At 36.3% G+C, this 21,580-nt stretch overlaps 1 protein-coding gene across 1 annotated transcript in view; it reads left to right on the top strand.

The window, feature by feature from the left end:
* The first annotated feature begins 245 nt into the window (after window positions 1-245).
* Window positions 246-21,580, top strand: part of lypd6 (LY6/PLAUR domain containing 6) — a 55,456-nt gene continuing 34,121 nt past the window's right edge. The window contains exons 1-2 of the mRNA XM_051709184.1: window positions 246-351; window positions 19,879-20,030. Coding sequence (XP_051565144.1) covers window positions 19,998-20,030 — 33 coding nt within the window. The 5' untranslated portion in view covers window positions 246-351; window positions 19,879-19,997. The remainder of the gene's footprint in view (window positions 352-19,878; window positions 20,031-21,580) is intronic.

Genomic DNA, 21,580 nt, shown 5'->3' with positions numbered 1-21,580 from the left:
TACAAATAAAAGAAAAGCTGTAAATGGTCTTCAGGCCAAGAGATTTTAACCAGGGCTCCATGTGGTGTGAATAAGATCAGTAGTGCAGTGTGTGTGTGTGTGTGTGTGTGTGTGTGTGTGTGTGTGTGTGTGTGTGTCCATCGGGACGCGCCTCCTCTCAACCTCTGATAGGCGCAGCCGAAATTCTCATCCGCCTTTTAGTAAACCTGAGTTCAGAGGGATTCAGCTCGGACGTGTCATGAGGAGAACTGAACGGAGACTAGTGATACACATGAGTTGTTTCGGTCTGTGCCACACAGGGATAAATCTGCCGTCTTTAAAGTTGCACTTCAGTCGTTTGAGTCATTTTAGGTAAGCACCTTTTTATTTGACCTGCTGCGCCTGTTCTTAGTGCATTCACACCCTTTAAAGTCTGTGTGTTGTGTTGTGTTGTGTTGTGTTGTGTTGTGTTGCACAAATGTTTTTTTTATTTTTCTTCATCATAATAACAGTGTTTTTGAACTCTTTTACTGTAAAACGAATATTCTATTACTGAACAGGGCGAGCATTGCTCCTCTCTGATCCAAAATACAACAGAATGACACAAACATAACAAAAAGCGACAGACTATTTGACAGCAAGCGCGCGACAACACTAGAACGCTTCCATAATAACCAGCGAAACTGTATACATTTCAAGCGCGCGACCAATGCTCCTATTGATTATAATGAGAGCATTTAAGTTTGTCACGTCGCTAGGAGTGCAGATGGGATGTTTTGAAACTTATGATTAAACAACGTAAAGGAAATGTGTGGAAAAAGTGAGACAAAATACCACTTTCAAATGTTATCTTATAATAGTTGCATTGGTGTGTAATACGGGTGTGAATCTTTTGCTTGACAGAGGATCGAATCCACTCACCATTCACTAGTTATCGATTTGATCGAAAAGCGATTTTGTGAATTAAATGTGATTCATTTCGATTGTTCAATGTAAGTAGCCTAATAAATATATATATATAATTATGCACTGAAAATGTAGGCAATACATATCTCTAAACACTGCGTTGGCTTTAATTGATCTTATTTTCTTTTTCCATTCTCGTGTAAACGTGAGTATTTTGACATTCTGTCAAAAGCTAGAGGTGACCCGTCATTCATTGTACATACAAAAGGTCAGGAATCACATGCAGTTGCCCATCCTGATTCAATGCTAGGAATGTAGGTTCACTGTCATGCATTTGTACTGTATTATATGGAACTAATCAGCAATGAAGGGCTCTTAGATCCACTAGTATGATACTCAAAAATGTATCGACAAATTTTTTAATATTAAATTATGCAGCCGGTGCATGGATACTGCGGTGTTTACTAGATTTCTTTTTTAAATGGGGTAAATTTTATGTATTTGGGGTGGTTTTGACCCCAGGCTTTAATAGAGCTTTGTGTGCCGCTTTGTGTTTGCCATGTTGTGTAGGAGTGGTTAAATCACAGTGTGTATCTGTGTGCCCTGTTCACATCGGCTCCTACCATTTGTACTCTATAGCCCTTAATGAGGCATTGTCTTATCTGAATATGTGATGTGTAGGCTGCTGAAATTCTTCTTTATTGCATGTTATGTAAAGATGTTATTTGGCTCAAAGTCAATGCCTAATTTTGACAGAACATCTCAACTTCTCATTTCTATGACTTTTTTTTTATTTTATGAAAGAACCCCTTGTAGCACAGTCTGTTGTTTATCTCTTTATTGGGATGATGCTAGATTTCATTTCGCTGCACTGCACCTGCGTGGGGTTGGGGAAGACAAACGACTCCAAGCTCATTTCCTCAGTGAGATTATTTTGGGGGGAAATTTTGTCTGAAATGCATCTTATCGGCAGGCTGTGTTAGGATGGGTGAAGAGAGAGACTCAACACAGGCAGCCAAGGACAAGGGGAAGGAACATTGCTAAAAATTCACACTTTGCAGTGAGAGGAAATCCATCGTGCAGGAGTTACTTATGAGCTGAGCTTCCTTTGATATCAGAGCTAAGAGAAAACATTTCCACTGAGGTGAAAAACTATCACTGGAAAAACACAAAAACTGTTTTAGACGATGCAAAGTGAAAATAGTAAAGTTTGGAGCCATGTAGCAACATTCTATTCACCTTAAAATTCGGTAATATCGATTGAAATAACCTGGTACTGGACTAAGCAATTTTCACTGTTGAACAAACTAAGGCCTATAGTCTCAACTTCCAGTCATGGTCAGAGCGAAGGAAATGCATTGTCTCCTGCAAACATGCATAGGAATAATAGAATTATACAGTTGTGTGTGTCTAAAGCCCATCTGTAGACTGTCTGATTTTGTGGTGGGGCAGCAGTCTTGGTTGAAGAGACACGGACAGAACAATGAATTCAAGAAGAAAATGTTTAAGAGATGAAAGGATCCTCACCAGCGTGAAGAATGCATTTGTCTTCGTTTTAAAAATCCCAGTGCCCACGCAAGATTTATCGTCCTTTCTCTTGGGTCTGATGGGTTCACTTTATCTGGGTGGGGGCAGCGGAACCCCATAACATCTCATGCATAGGCTTATATATGATTTTCTGTACATCTAAACTGAAGAGATTTGCATGAATGAATTGTTTGCAAAGCATAAAGGAATAAACCTCAGTAAACACAGTCAACATGCTCTTAAAATGCATTGTTAAATATATGCTGTAGCTTAAAGTCATTTTTATTTTTTGCCAATTTTGTACTGTCAATTCAAGATTTATGCCATTGATACTAATTAATCCAAACTAATAGGCTGTGCATTCTAAATGGCAACTTTAAATGCAAGATTTTAATAATACATTTATTTCAGAAAGAACAGTAACACTTTATTTTAATGTGTCCTTGTTACACATATTACATGTATTTACTATAGTAATAACAGTCAATTATGCGTAGTTATAAGCAACTAACCCTAAACCAAACCAAACCCTTACCCTAACCCTAACCCTATAGTAAGTACATGTTGTTAATTAGTAATAATCAGTAATTACTTGTGTAATTACACTGTAGCAAGGTCACATTAAAATAAAGTGTAATCGAAAGAACAACTAGTCATATTTTGATGTCACAGCTCTTTCAAAGTCCCTGTTTATTGCTACAGTAATACATTTGATGTCACATAGTGCTAATATACATTGTAGTAATATAGTATAATATAGTAATACTTCAGCTTTGAAGAGTGATTGAGTAATCTAACATCCTGATGAATTAGCTTCACCTGACAATCAGTTAGCTCAGATTTGTGGATACTTTCCCTTATAGATACTTCTGACAAAAAGGCCTGCATATTTACATGTTCCTTGACCCCAAAAAAAAAACATTTGTTGAACACCAGTATGATAACATGTTTGAGCTGAGGCAGGTGTTTCCCCAGATGGGCCAGCCGAGAAACTGAAAGGTGTTATTTGAGCCGTCCTAATGACAAGGATGTGGAAGCATTAAGAGACGATATATGGGTAATTATTAGCAGACGTCATGGCCAAGTATGGGTTTTTATGTGACGGTATGATGCAGGCAAAAGGAATGTCACGAGAAGGTTAGATTTGGTCCTTCTCACGTGTGTTTTATAGCTGGGTTTCTGAGATCACGATGATGGATTGCCCTATATGTCAGGCACAACACTGTGTGTTGATTTTTAATTTTTTGTTGGTTTATTTATCACTTTCTCAGTGGTCCTTAATCTCCAATGGATAGGTTTGGAATGCAGAAGTAAACTATAGTGGGGTTAACTTCAGTGGAGGTGAATGGGAGACAACATTTGCACCAACAGTAAAAGAAAAAATCCACTATTATGTTTCCACGACTTTCCAAAAGCGGAAAAAAATAGAGAGAGATGGATTGCATCAGTCAGAAGAGGGTAAGATGTCAAATTTACTCTCACTCCATCGGAAGCTGCATTTGAAACCTCATCACAGCAGTAGGGCTGGGCGATATGGCTACAAAAATTATATCTAGATATTTTTCAGCCTATTTACGATATTCAATATATATCTCGATAATTATGAATTTGCTCTGAAATGCTCAAAATTAAGTAGATTCAATATTTTAAAGGCGTTGAATAAAAATCTATTTAAAAATAATAAAGTCATGTTTTCTAGCAGTTTTGCACTAAATGAACACAAGGGAGAATGATATTAAATCATTTTCATTGATGTGCACTTTTATATTTATATTTTATAGACAATGGTAGATAGTAGTTTAATAAAAAGCATTATTAACCTTTGTATATTTAAAAAAAATAAAAATTTTTTTTTTTTTTTTTTTTTGCAAAAACGAATCCACTAGTTTTTTGGAACCCAGTTGAATATTGCATAATATCTGTGAAATATATTTCAGTGAGACCCAGTCAAATGTATTATTATAATATATTTGTGTCCTATTTACTTCACCTTCACCTGGAGCTTTTATTTTGCATAAAGTTTTTTATAAAGTGCACTGTGTATTTGACAGTTTACGATGTTCAGCATCTGGTGATACACTTTCATCTCCTCCTTTTCTGTAATACTGTGCTGCATTTGTAGATTTGTAAAATAACATGTAGCGGTTACTAATGTTTGAAATTGCATGAATGCTTGAACCTGCAAATGCTTTTCTTTCACAATGCTTGTGAACTGCTCTTAAAGCACTAAAAACACGAGCCCATGCATGTGCACAGAACATCTTGTCACCTGATTATTCTGAAGCACATGTCTGTCTTTAAACGCAGACTTTTGCAGTTTAATAATCGCATATGACAATATCGCCATTTTGATGTTATTTTGATTAATTTTGCAGCCCTGAAGGATCGTGGAATTAGTCTGATGCGCTCTTTATGAAACCTAATGGCCAAATAAAAAGCACTTTAAAATAATTGTGATATTCACGATACTGCTTAATTTTATACTGTCAGCAAAATCATCACAATTATATTGTGAATAGTTAGGGGCATAGCACCAAATTTTGGGCCCCAGGCACAGAATTATTTTAGGGCCCCCTGACCAATTTGGGATTGTGGTGGGGATAATATCCAGTATAAACATTTTAGATGGATATTTAACAGTAATAATTTACAACTTTTTATTTTCAAAAGCAAATATTATTTGAATGAAGCAAAATATAATTAAAAAACAAATCGTACTAACAAAATAAATTATACAAGTATACATTTATGAGTTTTCTTGCAAAGTCACCATAACATTTCTGAAATGAGAAGAGTGCCAGGTCGTTTGGTCTATCCTGAGACATTTCTGCTCTCAGGTAGTTTTAGAAGGTCTTATCTTGCTCACTGATATTTACACAGGGTCCAAAATTAACTTAAAATTAGGGCTGGCCTGGGTATTGTTACAAGTTTCTAGATTCTTGGAGCTAAACTCTGCTGGACTGTGGCCCTCCAGGAACCGAGTTTGACACCGCTGAGCTAGACTGTAAGGTGCGTGAGAAGTGCTCAACAAGACAGCCACATCTATGGCAAGTGCTACAGGAAGCGTGGGGTGAAATGTCACCTGAGTATCTGGACAAACTGACAGCTAGAATGCCAAGGATCTGCAAAGCTGTCATTGCTGCACGTGGAGGATTTTTTGATGAGAACTCTTTGAAGTAGTTTTAAGTAGTTTTTTATTTTATTTATTGTAATAGTAATTTTTCATGTTATTAATGTCCTGACTATACATTGTGATCAGTTTAATGCCACTTTGGTGAATAAAAGTACCAATTTCTTTCCATAACAGCAAAATCTGTACATTATTCCAAACTTTTGGCCGCCAGTGTATACACTGTGTAAACACATGTGTCATTACACTCTTTAAAATGGGTCTAATGCAGAATAGTTGGGCTAATAGTATTTGTTTGCAGTCAGTCTAGCTGACCGCTTGATACTTAATGCATACAGAACTGGATCTGGTAAGCTTTTATCTGATTGGTTGGCCGTGTAAAACTTTATAATAAAGTTGGAAACAAAGTTGTGTTAAAAAGGTACCAGGTTGATACAAGATTTTTTCAGGAAGAACTAATCACTGGATTTGCCAAAGTTTACCAGATTAGTGACATCATAAGATATTCAGAGTTTTGTTTTCACATTTGGGTCTGTAAAAATGGTCTGTACTTATTTTCTGTACTGTACTATACTTAAGGCCTTTTCACACCAAAAGCAAATTCACAGTAATTTCTCGCCACGATTAAGATTTTGAATAGAAGCAATGGATTCCTATGGAGATTCCAATTTTTTTTTATTATTATTATTTCATTCATTTTTTATTATTTATTATTTTTTATTACTGTCTATTATTGTGGTATAATCTATCTGAGATAAAACCCGCTCCTAAACGGCATGTAAAAAACTAGGGCTAGGGATAAAAAAAATTAAACAAATTAATCACACAGTTTTCTGTGATTAATTGTGATTAATCATGGTACATGGTACATTAAAACATACATAATCATAAGTACATTTACTTTATACTTTGTCTCAAAGAATTTTCAAGATATTAGTTAATCATCATTTATTTAAATTATTTAAATATGTACATATTTAATTTTGTGCATAAGAGTTCATTAGACACATTTCTACAGGTGTAATCTTTTATACAAGTACTGTATATGTCTGCATGCCATAAAATCAGTGGATATGCTGTAAATAAAGGTTAAGCTAAATCTTCTGGTGTTTTCAAGTGGACTTCTTTAATTATAGTATCAAGATAAACTTAAGAGTACATTGCCAATGCATCATTAGACACTATACTTACAGATATTAAACAAATTCAGTGCTGAAGTTTAATTTGCTAAAGTTTAAAATCTCAAAATTATAATTTTCTATGGGTGCCGTTCAGTCTCTCTCGTGCACACGCTGGGTCTCATGTGGTTTCGCTTGAGCGTTTTCGGGTGATGCAAAAAGACATGGCAGCTTGCCCGGATCTCTCCCACACCTGGCTTACCACTTGCAGGTTAAATCTCCCTTCTCCATACAGTAAATCAAGTCGAGTTGTGCATGGACCTCCTAGAAATTTATATATGCCAATTTTAGCCACAGAAAGTGAAAAAAAAACCAGATACTGCATTAATTGCATTAATTTTTTTTAATGCGTTAAACAGTAAATTTTTAATTACAAAAAATGTACGCATTAAATTTCCCAGCCCTAGTAAAAACAAAACGAACTGTGATCGATCGCTGTGATAACACTTTTTGCCATTAAGTAAAAGGTCTGGCTATACGAGATTAGTATGGATGTGAGGAACTGCATTTGTTTTTATATCATCTTGGAAATTCACAATGACAACTGTGGTTTAAGACAACATTTATAAGTTGGGCGAAAATGACACCTTTTTATAAGAGGTCAGCTCCATCGCGTGACTATCAGAGCAGCATTCTGTGTCATAGTGGGGGAGGGGGCTCAGTGCTCCATGTGCTGATCAGACTCTACATTACCCAGAGTGCCATCTCAGTGGGGACAGTGAGGCAGAAGGCAGAGCGATGGCTTCATCTGACCCCTTTGTTTCCCTGCACCACGTCAAGGAACTTGACAATGGCTGATGGTCTTTGGATAATGACACTTCTGCATGGGCCGAGTATATAACACAAGCTTGTGCACCAGAGCGTATAAAAGAGTCCCTCAGCGCTGTGCATTACTTATGCTCTTTTTGAATTATTTAGCAAAGTTTGTTTTGTGTTAACTGCATGAGTGACCATGGCAAGATCACTGTCACTGGGTCAGAACAAGTATGCCTGAGGCTTTCATCACTCTTAATGCATGTTATTTTTGCACATCACACCCTATTATTAATTTATAATTAATAACACATTTTTAGCTTTACAAAACAATATATATATATATATATATATTCAATACTGAAGAAGGTTTTGGTCAGATTGGCCTAAGACTATGTAGTGTTAAGAAGCTTTTGTCAAATTTTGATGCTAATTAGAGGCTCTTGTAACCCATTTGAATGCTTTACTGAGCAGATGTATCCGATTTGTCTTACGGGGCCTTTTTGTACCCTGTTGTGAAGCTGCTGCCATCCTTTGTCAGTGAATAAAGATTTATATGTAGTCTGTTAGAACACTGTGCACCAGAGGATTTGAACAAGAATGTTTAACCGTTTCAAAGTGACTGTACACTTCATATTAATGTAAAGAGATGTATATTTTGTAAGTTTTGCTTCTCAAACATTTTCTTCTGAAGTCAAGTTTTATAGGTTTTCTGTTTCCTTTTTAACATAAAGTTTTTTTTTAAAATACCAAATTACATTTTTCTTTCTCATTCTTTATTGTGGTTAGAAAACAAAGGGTAACATCAACGTGCCTGGACTACTGCAGTATTTTTGCCAATATGCTTGAACCCCATATGTATGTAGTCAATCTTGATGTTGTCTTGTAGATTCACTGGTGTGGTACTACAATTTTCCTTCCTCAGCACCAGCAACCATATACATTATGTATCCAGAGGATTATTTAGTTCCTTTGAAGTTTTTTTTTTTTTTTTTTTTTTTACTCCATGAGAAACATTGGTTTGATTCTTGTTGTTAATTCACTTTGCATATCCTACAAGTAAAGAGCTTTTAACCTGTTCATGTTTTGGCTTAAATGTCAAAAAGTGAACAGGTTCAAAGCACTTTACTTTACAAAGCCTATACTACTGTAAAAAGTGGTAACCTGCTATTGTTTCCTTGAGGAGCTATTTCTAACAAACCTAACCCATAAAATTAGTTTTGTTGGTGAAATCTAATGTATTCAGGTTGATGCAGGGATGTTATATTTTTTTACTTAAACCAAACCAGTTAATTTAGATGCTAATTTAGATATTGCAATTATCAGCATCGGCCAAAAACCGGGTTCACTTGGCCGATTAACAGAATTGTTAACTTTCCCTTGTGTCAGTTCCAAAATCTACCAATAGATTTGTCAATGGATAGCCAACACTTCCTATTTTCAAGGTTTTTTCTTTTCAAGTTTTTGCAAATTTGAATAAATATTGAATAAAATACTTGTTTGTTTTGCTTTAGAAATTTTGTGTAAATCTGATTTGCTGTTTATGGGCATTTATATCAGCCAATTTTTTTTTATTTATTTATTTTTTTCATAATTAATATAAATTAAGCCAAATGCCCTTTAGGTTATTCCTTGCAATTATAGTCCAGTCATCCCATATTTTGTTGAGGACATTGTAGACATTAGCTTTAAAGCCCCATGTCTAATTGCAGTCTGGTGGTTTTTCTCTCACTGCTGTCTCAAACCTTTAATGTTTCTAAAGAGAAATTAAGTCAGAAATCTCATTCTCTATAAAGCTGTCATGCCTTGCTACATGTCTGGATGCACAAAAACATAGATTTAAATGATGGCAAGACCCTTTTTTATTTCTTTATGCAACTGCAGCCATCTGTTAATCTGTCTTTCTGCTTTCTCATTCCTGCCATTTGGACCTTGAACAGACCTTGACGACCATAGTGGTCTTATGTTTGGGCAATTTATGTGAAGAATGATGTTCTTTGACATGGTATGCAGACTGAATCACAAGCTCATCTAGTGTCAGGTGATCTCCAAATATACTAATGATATTTGAACAGTGTTTATAGCTGTTTTTTATTTGTAAACATGCACAAAAGCACCAGTGATAGTATCACAGAATGGGAGGTGTGTTTCCCCCATGTGTGGAACTTGATTAAACTCAGACACACTCTGTCCATGATCATGGTGTGGAAAGGTCATGTTGGGAGACTGTGTGGTTTTGCCATCTGAGCCCCAAAGACAAAAAGAGGGAAGCAAATCCTTTCATGAAAATTCCTAATTAGCCCCATTGCCCTTTCTTCCTGCCATGGTTTTGGTGGCCCAAAGTTCAAGGGAATCAAACTCAACCCACGCCCCACCCACTTGGTTTTCTTCAGCTGCCACAAGGATATCTTATCGTTCCTCAGTCTGATCCCCCAGCACCAAGACATTATTGCATCTCTCCCACCATACAAAGGGCTCTACTCTCTGTCCCAGTTTCTGGAAGTGGGGTTCACCAACTGAGAGGGACAATTGTAGAGATCATCATAATCAAGCTAAATCAGTTAAACATAAAACAACACAAGCAACAAAGTTGAATGACTCAATAACTTGCATGAAAAGCATTTACAATTGGCATTGGCATTTCAAATGTACATATTGAAAATCTAGGATTCAAAATATAATTTAAACCTGACATAATGACGTAATAAAAGTTTTATCATTTTGAAAAATAAAACAAAGGAATATTGATGTAAAATGAATACAAAATATTTAAGAGTCTGCACTATTTCTAGGTCACTAATCAAATTAGTAAATTTGTGACATGCGAACTCCTTTGCACAAAAGGTCAGATAAAAAAGCTTTGGAATGTTCTCAAATCATGCTGGGATAACATGGATCATCAGGTTTTGCATAAACTTGTGGAATCCATGCCAGCTGGAGTGCATTCAGCATTACAGCAAAAGGAGGATATATCAAATTATGAGAAATGTATGTAAATTTTTATTTTCAACTTTTCACTAAATTTTTATGCTGATAATATCATTTGTAATATATATATATATATATATATATATATATATATATATATATATATATATATATTGTATGGCACATTGTATCATGTTAATATTTTTCCAGCAAAGATTTTAAAACACAGACTCCTCCGTTCTGCGGTATTTGCAGCTGATTTTCCATTGTGTTATTCTGAGCTACATGACTGATTCCTTGGATCTTTAAATGTGTCAAGAAGTTGAAGAGAGGATTAAAAATTATACAGCTGAACCGGACCACTTCAAAAGAATAGTGCCGGATTAGTGTGTGTGTGCATGTAGGATTTCAATTAGTTGGCCTGTGACTCTGATCCATCGTGACTTCTTTGGTTTTGTTGGGGTGCACTGCAGGGCAGAGGCATAGTTCTTTGCCATTTTGACAACAGAACTCTCTGCTGAGAATGCATTGTGCTCTCTGAAATGAATGGAGGACTGCAGGTTCATCATTAGAAATGCAATACAGCAATTTTCTTGCCATAGTAATGACTTAAGCATTAGCACAGTGCCAAAAGACATTAGAGAGTAGCTGTCATTGTCAAAAGAGAGGATTGAAAACTGGAAAGTTTGCCCTTGCTCATGTCCATCATGATGTGGTGCTGAATTCATGAGGCACATCAGAGAATATAAGTGTCAGAGGCATTACAGTATTTTATGCATTCATGCATATGCTGTGTCCAAAATCACTCGTTACTATTCAATACATAGTGAGTGCCACATGTTAACGTAATGAGGGAATTCATAAACTGCTGATAAAGAATGAAGTCATTACCCTTACTTAATTGAATTTTAGAAATGTAAGTGTAAGTGGTGGTTCTAGCAGGAAGACCGTGGTATTTACGCTTTCATTCAATCAGGCATCTCATCCAGTCACATTCCAGCCTCTGCTTTATAATCTCACACAGCTGTCTTCATCGCTCGTAATGCCTAGTTGTTTTCACCCCCCACCACCCCATCACCACCAGTTTAGGTCCCGACCTGCCATAGGGGTAAGCTCCTCTCTCCTCTGATGGTTCGAGCAAGTATCTAAACTCTGAACCGTAGGACGGGGCTTATGCCAAATGATCTAAATATCTCTACATTCGTATTAATTCCAATCATCCTGAGTCTTTCCAGATAGAACGTTTTTACAAGTAATTTAATTTCTTTCACTCAGAATAAGTCAGTTACATTTAGCCAACATAATTTAGTTGGATTAGGTCAAATCAATGTACTATAGTAGTTTTAACTCAACTTCATTAGGTTTGTCAAACTTAATTTAATTTAAAATAGTTTTATTCTTATGTTGGTCCAACTTAATTTATTTGATTAATTATTAGTATATGCCAGGTGAGCAAGTGTAAGGACAAGTTATGGAGCTAAGCAGAACCCAAATCAAACATCACTTGAAAGTATAAGTAAACCTAAGCACAAGCACCAAACTTCAACCTAACAGACACTCTTTTTAAATATCAGTATAACAGAACATTAAACAAATAAAAAAAAAATCTCCTATTCTCATCTTGCTCAAAAATGCATACACTTAATTTCAACATTTGTTTACCCCATCCAGTTGTTGGAAAATGGAAATTCCCTGCCCAGTTTTATCAATGCTACAAAAAGTATTCATGTAGTCCCAACTCATGTGGATTAAATAAAGAGCGCAATGAAATCAATCTAGAATTGTGTTGCTTTAGTTCATTTTAATTAAGTAAACTGGACAACCTGCAAAAATCTTTTTTTTTTTTGAGCGTACTGTACATTGTGTATGATGTTACAATCATGTCACATCCCGAAATAAAATTAAAAAAAAGAAGAAGAAAGAAAAAAACACTTGAAAGAAAAGACAAATGCTTTTCTAAAAATCAAATTTTTATTGATTTCAAATCACATGTAAATGTGGTTTGGCTCAGGTTTGTGAAAATTAAATTTCATGTGTTGTTTTGCTGTTCAGAGTATAAAAACTAAACGGATCCGAGCCAGATATACCAAAAAATAAAAAATAAAAATAATAATAATAATAAAATATTCATGGCATGGAAAGGGACTGTTTTATTGTAATATTATTGTCTTTTGTGTTTTTGTGCAGCTTCTAACATATGATCTTACTCATAGAGGAAATTTATGCCTGTCGCAAACTGGAAAAGAGCCACAACTGACAGCTTGTGGGTTCCTCACAGCTCTTTTCTTTCCCTTTCTCAAACCTGTGCAAAATCTGATCCAACAAGTTTTGGAAGTCACAAGAGAGGATTTGCATTTCTTTCCCTCCATTAATGGGAGCGACTGCCATTCACAGGCCAGTTCACAACCCAGTATATCATGTTTCTGACCTGAGTTAGTCTTACTCACCTGGCATTGACTCAAGCAGGAACTCCAGAGCCCTAAACCTGCAGAGAGCCACATGCCTCCCCTTGCTGCCTCTTACCTCCACCCTGCTGGGTCTGAGTCAGCCAGTGACCTTCAGTAATGAGATGACATGAATGTGACTGGGTGTATCATGGTTTAAAGAAAGGAAGTCATGCTTTCAGAGCAAATGCCACAGAGAGTCCACAGTGATTTCTTGCATTGTATATCATTGGTGCTAAAACTAACATCAGCACTTTTTGTTTTAAAAGCAAGTTTTGATGAAGTTTAAAATTCGTTGTCATGGGGTGACTAATGCTTCTTGTTTTAAGGTATTCTAATTGGTTCTTTTTAAACATCTTTGCTCAGATTTGCTGAGATACTAAAGTCTGCTAGTCAGAGATTTCAGTATTCAGCAACAGATAATGCTGAGATGCCTCTGGTCTGAGGACACCTTTGAGTTAAAACTGAAGCCATGTTCTCTTATCAGTAGGATAAGAGACATTTCTTATCAAATTCTTCCAAAATTACATTGTCTGAGCAATGCTATACACATACATTTTATGGTATGTCATAAAATTACTGTATGTCAAAAATTGTCTCATTTGTTTATATTTTTTATTTCTCCTAAGGAATTTTAGGAGCAACATCTGAGACATAGTTGATACTTAAAAAGCATAAGTGTGAACTCTATTAAGAGCTATGACAGTGTAACATCTGAGCAATACAATTTTCCTCTAGGCACTTTTACTTTGCTGTATTAGTGTACATATGTGGTGTGTTAATATCATACACTTATGAGCCAAAGCATTATGACCTCTCACAGGTGAAGCGAATAACGTTGATCATCTCCTAACAAGGCCACATTTCAAGGTCTGGGTAGATTAGATGGTAAGCGAACAATCAATTCTCGTAGTCAATAAATGCAGGAGAAATGGGCAGGAGTAAGACCCGAGCGACTTTGACAAGGGCCAAATTGTTATGGTGAGATGACTTGGTCAGAGCATCTCTGAAACAGCAAGGCTTGTGGGGTGCTCCCGGTCAGCAGTGGTTAGTACCTACTGACAGTGGTCCGAGGAAGGACCAACCACAAACCAGTGATAAGGTGTTGTGCACCCAAGACTCATCGATGCACGAGAAGGCGTTCTGGCCCAAACTTACAGAAGGTCTACTGTCACAGAAAGTCACAGAAAATTTTAATGATGGTTACAGGAGGAATGTGTCACAACACACAGTGCATCGCACCCTGCTGTGTATGGGGTTGCATAGCAGCAAACCGGTCAGAGTGCCCATGATGACCTCTGTCCACCATGGAAAGCACCTACGATGTGCATGCGAGCATCGGAACTGGACCTTGAAGCAGTGGAAGAAGGTTGCCTGGTTTACATCGCGTGGACGGCCGTGTACGTGTGTGCGCCGTTTACCTGGGGAAATGATGGCACCAGGATGCACTGTGGGAAGACAACAAGCCAGTGGAGGGAGTGTGATTCTTTGGGAAATGTTCTGCTGGGAAACCCTGGGTCTGGACATTCATGTGGACATCAATTTGAAACATGTCACCTAACTAAACATCAGACCAGGTACAGCCCTTCATGGCAGTGGTATTCCATGATGGCAGTGGCCTCTTTCAGCAGGATAATGCGCCCTGCCACACTGCACACATAGTTCAGGAATGGTTTGAATAATATAATGAAGAGTTCAAGGTGTTTTCCTGGCCTCCAAATTCCCCAGATCTCAATCCAATTGAGCATCTGTGGGATGTGGACCAACAAGTCCCATCCATGGTGGCTCAACCTCACAACTTACAGGACTTGAAGGATCTACTGCTAATGTCTTGGTGCCTGATACCACAGGACACTTTCAGGAGTCTTGTAGAGTACATCCATTGTAGAGTACATCGGCACTGTTTTGGCAGCACATGGAGGACCAGCATCATATTAGGCAGGTGGTCATAATGTTTTGGCTCATCAGTGTGCATACCAGTAATGCACATATTGGATGCTATGCAGCTAGAAATTAAAGACTTGGTTTCTCAATGCAATTTCTATTATGAATATAGAACAAAAGATTATTTTTAAAATAAAAGCAATGCTTAAAGTGGTATATGGAAATGCACACACCCCTCCTTAGTAACTTGTTTCATAAGCTTTTGCACTTATAGAGTCAGACAGCATGAAGTAAATTTGTACAATCAAGCAAGTGCTAAAGGTCGTTGTGCATCTGCACCAAGTTCATGATCTACTGGATAGGATGTTTGCTCTGCAGTTATGTTCTAATGCACCATGATCCTCTTCAGCACTCCACAAACAAACTGACGACGAAGTTTCCATTTTCCAGGACGACTCACAGGCATGCAGGCTTTGATGACAGTGATTGCTTATGGCGGGCACCTGGCAAAGCTTAAGAGGAGATGGGCCACTGAAGTTTAACCTGAGGCACTTCCTGACTGAGTCTGGAAGTTTGCCCATGTATGTTAGATTAATTATTATGTGTCTTGTTTGGAAACTGAGAAGTATTCAAATTAATATTTGACTTGCCAGACATGGATTCTGTGTTTGTTATCAATTGTAAATATTAGATTTTAGTCACTTTAGTCACAACAAAATAATTAAAAGGTTAAGTCAGTTTGCTAGCCTTTGCATTATAATACAGATGTTTTATTAAAGGGTTAGTTCACAAAAAAAAAAAAAAAAAAAAAAAAAATTCTCTCATTTCTCACCCTCATGCCATCTAAGATGTGTATGAATTTCTTTCTTCAGCGGTACACATACAAAGATTTTTAGAAGAATATCTCAGCTCTGTAGGTCCTTACAATATATATTGAATTAAATTATTTTATTTTTTACCCCATAGACATTTTTGTCTTGTCTTAAACACAGTAAATCTTGTAGCATTTGTAAGGTTTATGCTTAAAACACACACACGCACACACACTAATATTTAGATATTTCTATTGAAAAACAAGGCAAAATACTAATTAAGAAAATTATTTTTTGCAGTGTTCCCCTTTGTTTTCGTCTTCTGTCATATATCAGGTCTCAGACCTTTTCTTTTGTTGAAGGTCTCTTATCACACATTTTCTTAAAGTTGTGGCCTAGCAGCTGAGGCTCAAAGGACTATGACATTAGACTCCTCAACCACAGATAATGCTGAGAAAGTTGCCTCTAGTCTGAAGACACCTTTGTGTTGAAACTGAAGCCATGTTCTCTTATCAGTAGGATGTCTTTTTTGTTGCTCAAGGCTTTGCTTACTTAACTAATTTTCTCAGCCCTTCATGTCAGACTCATACAGGTGGTGATTTTATCAGAGCTTTTATCAGTTTGCTACTCACTTCACCTGGTGCTTTTATGGCTCATTTCTAAATCCTGTTCTCTTGACTATCAAATCTGCATCCAAGAAAGTTGATATATCTGGTTAAAAAAATTTAAAAGTAAAATGATGTCATAATTTACTCACCCTCATGTTGTTCTAAACCAGTATGACTTTCTTCTGTGGAAAACATGAGGAGAAATCTTGAAGAGTGTTCATGCTGTTCTTTCCAATACAATGAAAGTGAATCGTCACTGAGGTTGTCCAACACACTCTCATGGTGAAATCGTCAGGATTTGTACAACTTTTCTAAACTAGGCTAATTCGTATGATATAGTGCGACTGCATTCGTTTGAATTCCAGTGACTTTCACTACAGCAAATGGTAAATGGTCTGCACTTATATAGCACTTCTTTTTTAACATTAGCGGTTCCAAAGCGCTGTACATTGTGACTCATTCACCCATTCACACACACCAATGATGGCAGAGCTGCCATGCAAGGAGCTAGCCGCCATTGGGAGCAACTTTGGGATTCAGTGTCTTGCCCAAGGACACTTCAGCATATGGAGTCATGTGGGCCAGGAATTGATCCACCAACCCTGTGATTATTGGCCAACCCGCTCTACCCCCTGGGCCCATGTTTACACACTCTGCTGATCGGTTAAGTTTAGATAAGGGGTTTAGGTAAGGGCATAATATTAATAAGTATGTCCTTAACGCCTTGTGCGCGGATATCACGCTTACTTCTGCATTAGACAAGTCGTACAAGTTTATACGCCCAACATCGTGCGAGACCATACGAAATAGCCAACTCAGATATTATGTATGACTTTTCATGAGATCGGGTTGGGTTGTCAGTCCTTAACATTCTGCATTTTGTGTTTCACAAAAGAAAGAAAGTCATATGGGTTTGGAACAAAATGAGGGAGTGTAAATAAGACAGAATATTCATTTAGGGGTGAACTATCACGTTAATTTCTTAAACCCAATTGGTGATTTGTATTTGGGTTATAACACATGCTTTACATTTGCACGTTTTGTTTTTATTTTTTGTCTCCATTGGCTTTTTTTAATTTTTTTATAGATATTTTCTCTTGTAGAAGAAAAACTATGATTGCAGAAATACAGGCAGCATATGATTTGTGTCATTAACTGAATGGCTTATAATTCATTATAACATAAGGCTGTTTCATTTAAACAGCTATTACTGTACATCTGTTTTCCCTGAATCAGCATTCACACCATGAAACACATGTAAACAAGTTCTTACTAAGATGATGCTGAAAGCCCAGGGGAAAATCTAATTTAATTACCTTCAAAGTTCAAATATTAGAGCGGTAACCACATTTATCAAAGGTGTGTTGAAACATACTTAAATTGTTTGCTGACATTCCCAATCCACTGACAGCTTGTGGGACCAATCCACAGCTAAAAACAGATAAGTGATATGCACTTCTTAGCTCATTTTCAACACGTTCAGTGGAGAAAAGGATCTATTTGAGGAAACCTAATGCTCTCTAACATGGCTCTGCTGTACCATTTGACATTGTCTGTGGGGTCAAGAGCTACACAGCAACAGGAGCTCAGGTCGGCCCAGTGTCACCCTATTTAATCACTTTTCTGAGACAGCAGGCCTAGCAGAGTCAAAAGGAGTTTTATCTGTTTTTTAGTCTCAGCGAGGAAACCCACTGTAATCCATCTGGAAACTTTAGACTCTAATCAGTGTTTGCAATGAATACCAAAACGTTGCACAAAATTGTATTGACTTATTTTTTTATGCATTTGTCTTACATTTCCATGACATTGACATTTTCATTTTTTTTTTTTTTTTTTTTTAAGTCTAAAATCTTAGTAAAACATATCAGACATACAGTATGTGCTCTCAGAGATGTGCTGGAATAAGTTGTTCATGAGTAAGTGGGAATCATTTGCAAACTAAACGTTAATTGTAAAGCCAAGGGGTCTAATCCTTATTAATCCTCATTAATGGACCTCAGAAAGCAGGTGATTGTTTTCAAATGTTTTCTTGCATTCCTCATTCAGACTGGAATGCAGGAATACGTGTTAGTTGTATATATGTATTAGGAGAGTGAACTGATGTTTCTCATGACCTTGAAGACCTGAAAGCTTGAAATAAGTTTTGTAAACAATTATAATAAAAGTTGTGCCTATGAATTTCTTTAAAAACTAAAATTTCAATGCAAGTAAAAAAGAATTTTGAACATTTGGACCACTTGCACTGAATCCCCATACGTATCCCCATTTGTATTGTTTCATAGTTTTGATTACTACTATTCAAAACATTCTAGAATTTGATTTCGGATTACAAATAAAAAGGGGAGGATTTGATCTAATACTCTGCAAAAGAATTCACATCACAATCTCTGTGCTGTATCACATAAAGAGAGCACTCAGGTTCTCTTATAATCCTGACAACTTAAATCTACTCAAACTGTATACTTTTCAGGGTAATGGCAACTGTACGTAATAAAAATTAGGAGTAAATACAATCTTTCAAATAGTTTTTTGTAGGTGCACATTTATACAACTAAAAAATATGTTTCCAAATCATGAATATGCTTTGTATTAACTTATGTTTTAATTTTAGGTGACTTGAAATGTGATAATAGTGTTACATAAAAAAAATGTGGCAACTGATTACCTTGTTGTTGTTTTTTAAGTTTTCTTGACTTAAATATGAACATTTTGCAACTTAAACATTATAATTAAAATAAAATAAGCAAACTGCATGCCGTTTAACATATATTTAATATAAAAAGACAAGGTGCAATTATTGACAAAACATGGCACAACACTGAATTTAAAAATAAATAAATAAATCAACACATTTGACAGCGAGAGGATATATTGTCTACAGCTACATTAGTGTTTCAAATCCTTCAATGTTAAAACCTTATAAAGCCACCTGTCTTTAAAACTCTTTTGTTTAACTCAAATCCAATGCATAGATCAGTCTAAACGTAAAAAGAAATTCATCTAAAAGCCTCGTGGGTGGGTGATGACTTCACTCTTAAGAACAACAGAATTTCTGACTGCAGCTGTTCTCTGAATGCTGTTAACATGGCAAATGGTGAATCTCCAACATTTGGCTCTTCTGAATCTTAAGCCCTGAAAAGCAGAAGTAGAAAAAAAAATAAAAATTTGAAAAGCTATTTCAAAATAAACACCTACTTAAAAGATTCGTTCACACAATATTCTGTCATTATTTACTCACTTGATCCAGACCTGTATGACTTTATTTCTTCCATGGAAGACCATTTGTGTGTGTGTGTGTGTGTGTGTGTGTGTGTGTGTGTGTGTGTGTGTGTGTGTGTGTGTGTTTGTGTAAATAATCTTCTTTAAAGGGACAGTTCACTCCAAAATGAAATATCTCTCATCATTTACTCACCCTCATGCCATCCCAGATGTGTATGACTTTCTTTCTTTTGCTGAACACAAACAAAGATTTTTAGTGGAATATTTAAGCTCTGTAGGCCCATAAAATGCAAGTGAATGGTGGACAGAAAATTGAAGCTTCAAAAAGCACATAAAGGCAGCATGAAAGTAATCCATTAGACTTTCAGTGGACCTCCATTAGTGGTTAAATCTGTCTTCAAGTCCTTTTTTAATATAAATATCCACTTTCACTTTCAGATGTGAATGTGAAAGTGGAGATGTAAAGTACTGATCTGTTTCTCACCCATATTAATTATATCTCTTCTGTAGATATGGATTTAACAACTGGAGTTGTGCTGTTTTTAACTGCTTTTTGGAGCTTCAAAGTTTTGATCACCATTCACTTGCATTATGAGGAAGAAATATCTTTGATTGTGTTCTGCTGAAGAATGAAAGTCATACACATCTGGGATGGCATGAGGGTGAGTAAATAAAGAGAACATTTTAATTTTTGAATGAAGAATTCCTTTAATTTTCAAAACTGAATGATTTAGAAATGTGTGAATGAAGAAATGTATCCCGCATGTTTTAAAGAATCTTGAGGCGTCTTCTCTCAGCAGCACAGGAAGTGCACGAAGCACAGTAGTTTGACTTGTATGGACACTATGTTGATCCTGAAAGTAAATTTTTAATAGTGTTAAATATTGTTGAATGTGTTATTCAGACTAAACATTGTGAATTATCTAGAACCCTTCAATTCCCACCCCAATTTATAGCTTTTGTAACCTGAAGATGGAAAATCTAGGCCCAGATGGAATTTGTAGACATTTTTGGGAAAGTCTGCAGAATTTTGCGGATGGGATTTAAACATGATAAAATGTGTTAAATGAATCTGAGAGTACTGCACTCTTAATGGTTGCTAAAAGCATCACACAATTAACCAAACTATTTCATAAACAACATGCAAGTGATGGAGAATTTGTAGAACATTTCTGAATGAGAAACTTTGCAATTCTACTGAGTTTTCTGCTGAGTTCTGCACGCACAGATTCCATCTGGGCTTATCACATAAACATGATCTAACATAACCTGTGAATACAACTTTTCAGAACACTCACCATTAAAGGAATAGTTCACCCAAAAATGAAAATTCTTTTATCATCCCAGATGTGTATGACTTTCTTTCATCTGCAGATCACAAACGAATATTTAGAAGACTATTTCAGCTCTGTAGGTCCATACAATGCAAGTGAATGGGGACCAAAACTTAAGCTCACAAAAGCACATAAAGTCAGCATAAAAGTAATCCACAAGACTACAGTAGTTAAATCTATATCTTCTGATGTGATCCAGTAGGTTTTAGGTGAGAACAGACCAAAATATAACAGCTATAAATCTTGACAGCTATCTCCTTGTTGATCATGATTTCAAGCTTGATTGCATTTCCTAGCACCATCTAGTGCTCTGTGAATGCATTAAGCACCAGGAAGTGTAATAGAGTTTGAAATCATGATTGTGCTCAGAGACAGTAAAGGCAAGATGTACAATAAAAATTTTGGTCTGTTCTCACCCAAAACCAACTGGATCACCTCAGAAGACACTGATTAAACCACTGGAGTATAATGCATTACTTTTATCATCTGTCATTCACTTGAATTGTATGGAACTACAGAATTGAGATATTTTTCTAAAAATCTTTATTTGTGTTCAGCAGAAGAAAGAAAGTCACACACATCTGGGATGGCATGAGGATGAGTAAATGATGAGAGTATTTTCATTTTTGAGTGAACTATCCCTTTAAGTTTGGGACAGGTTTAAATTATTCTGTTTCAAGTCAAGGCAAGGTCTGTTGAACCACATAAAAATATTAACCAACTAAGACCATAATAACTCAAGTTCATCAGAAGTCTTTTCCGTCTTCATTGCCTTCTGACGATATAAAGTCATCAGCAAAGACTGTGCCGATCAAGTTCTGCATAGGTGTTCGGTAGATTCTGGTTTGTAAAGCACAACGACTCAGCAAAAATCTGAA

Source organism: Myxocyprinus asiaticus, chromosome 10, assembly GCF_019703515.2.
Source record: "Myxocyprinus asiaticus isolate MX2 ecotype Aquarium Trade chromosome 10, UBuf_Myxa_2, whole genome shotgun sequence".
Lineage (NCBI taxonomy): Eukaryota > Metazoa > Chordata > Actinopteri > Cypriniformes > Catostomidae > Myxocyprinus > Myxocyprinus asiaticus.
The sequence above is the reverse complement of the archived record's forward strand: the minus strand, read 5'-3'. Positions and strand labels throughout refer to the sequence as shown.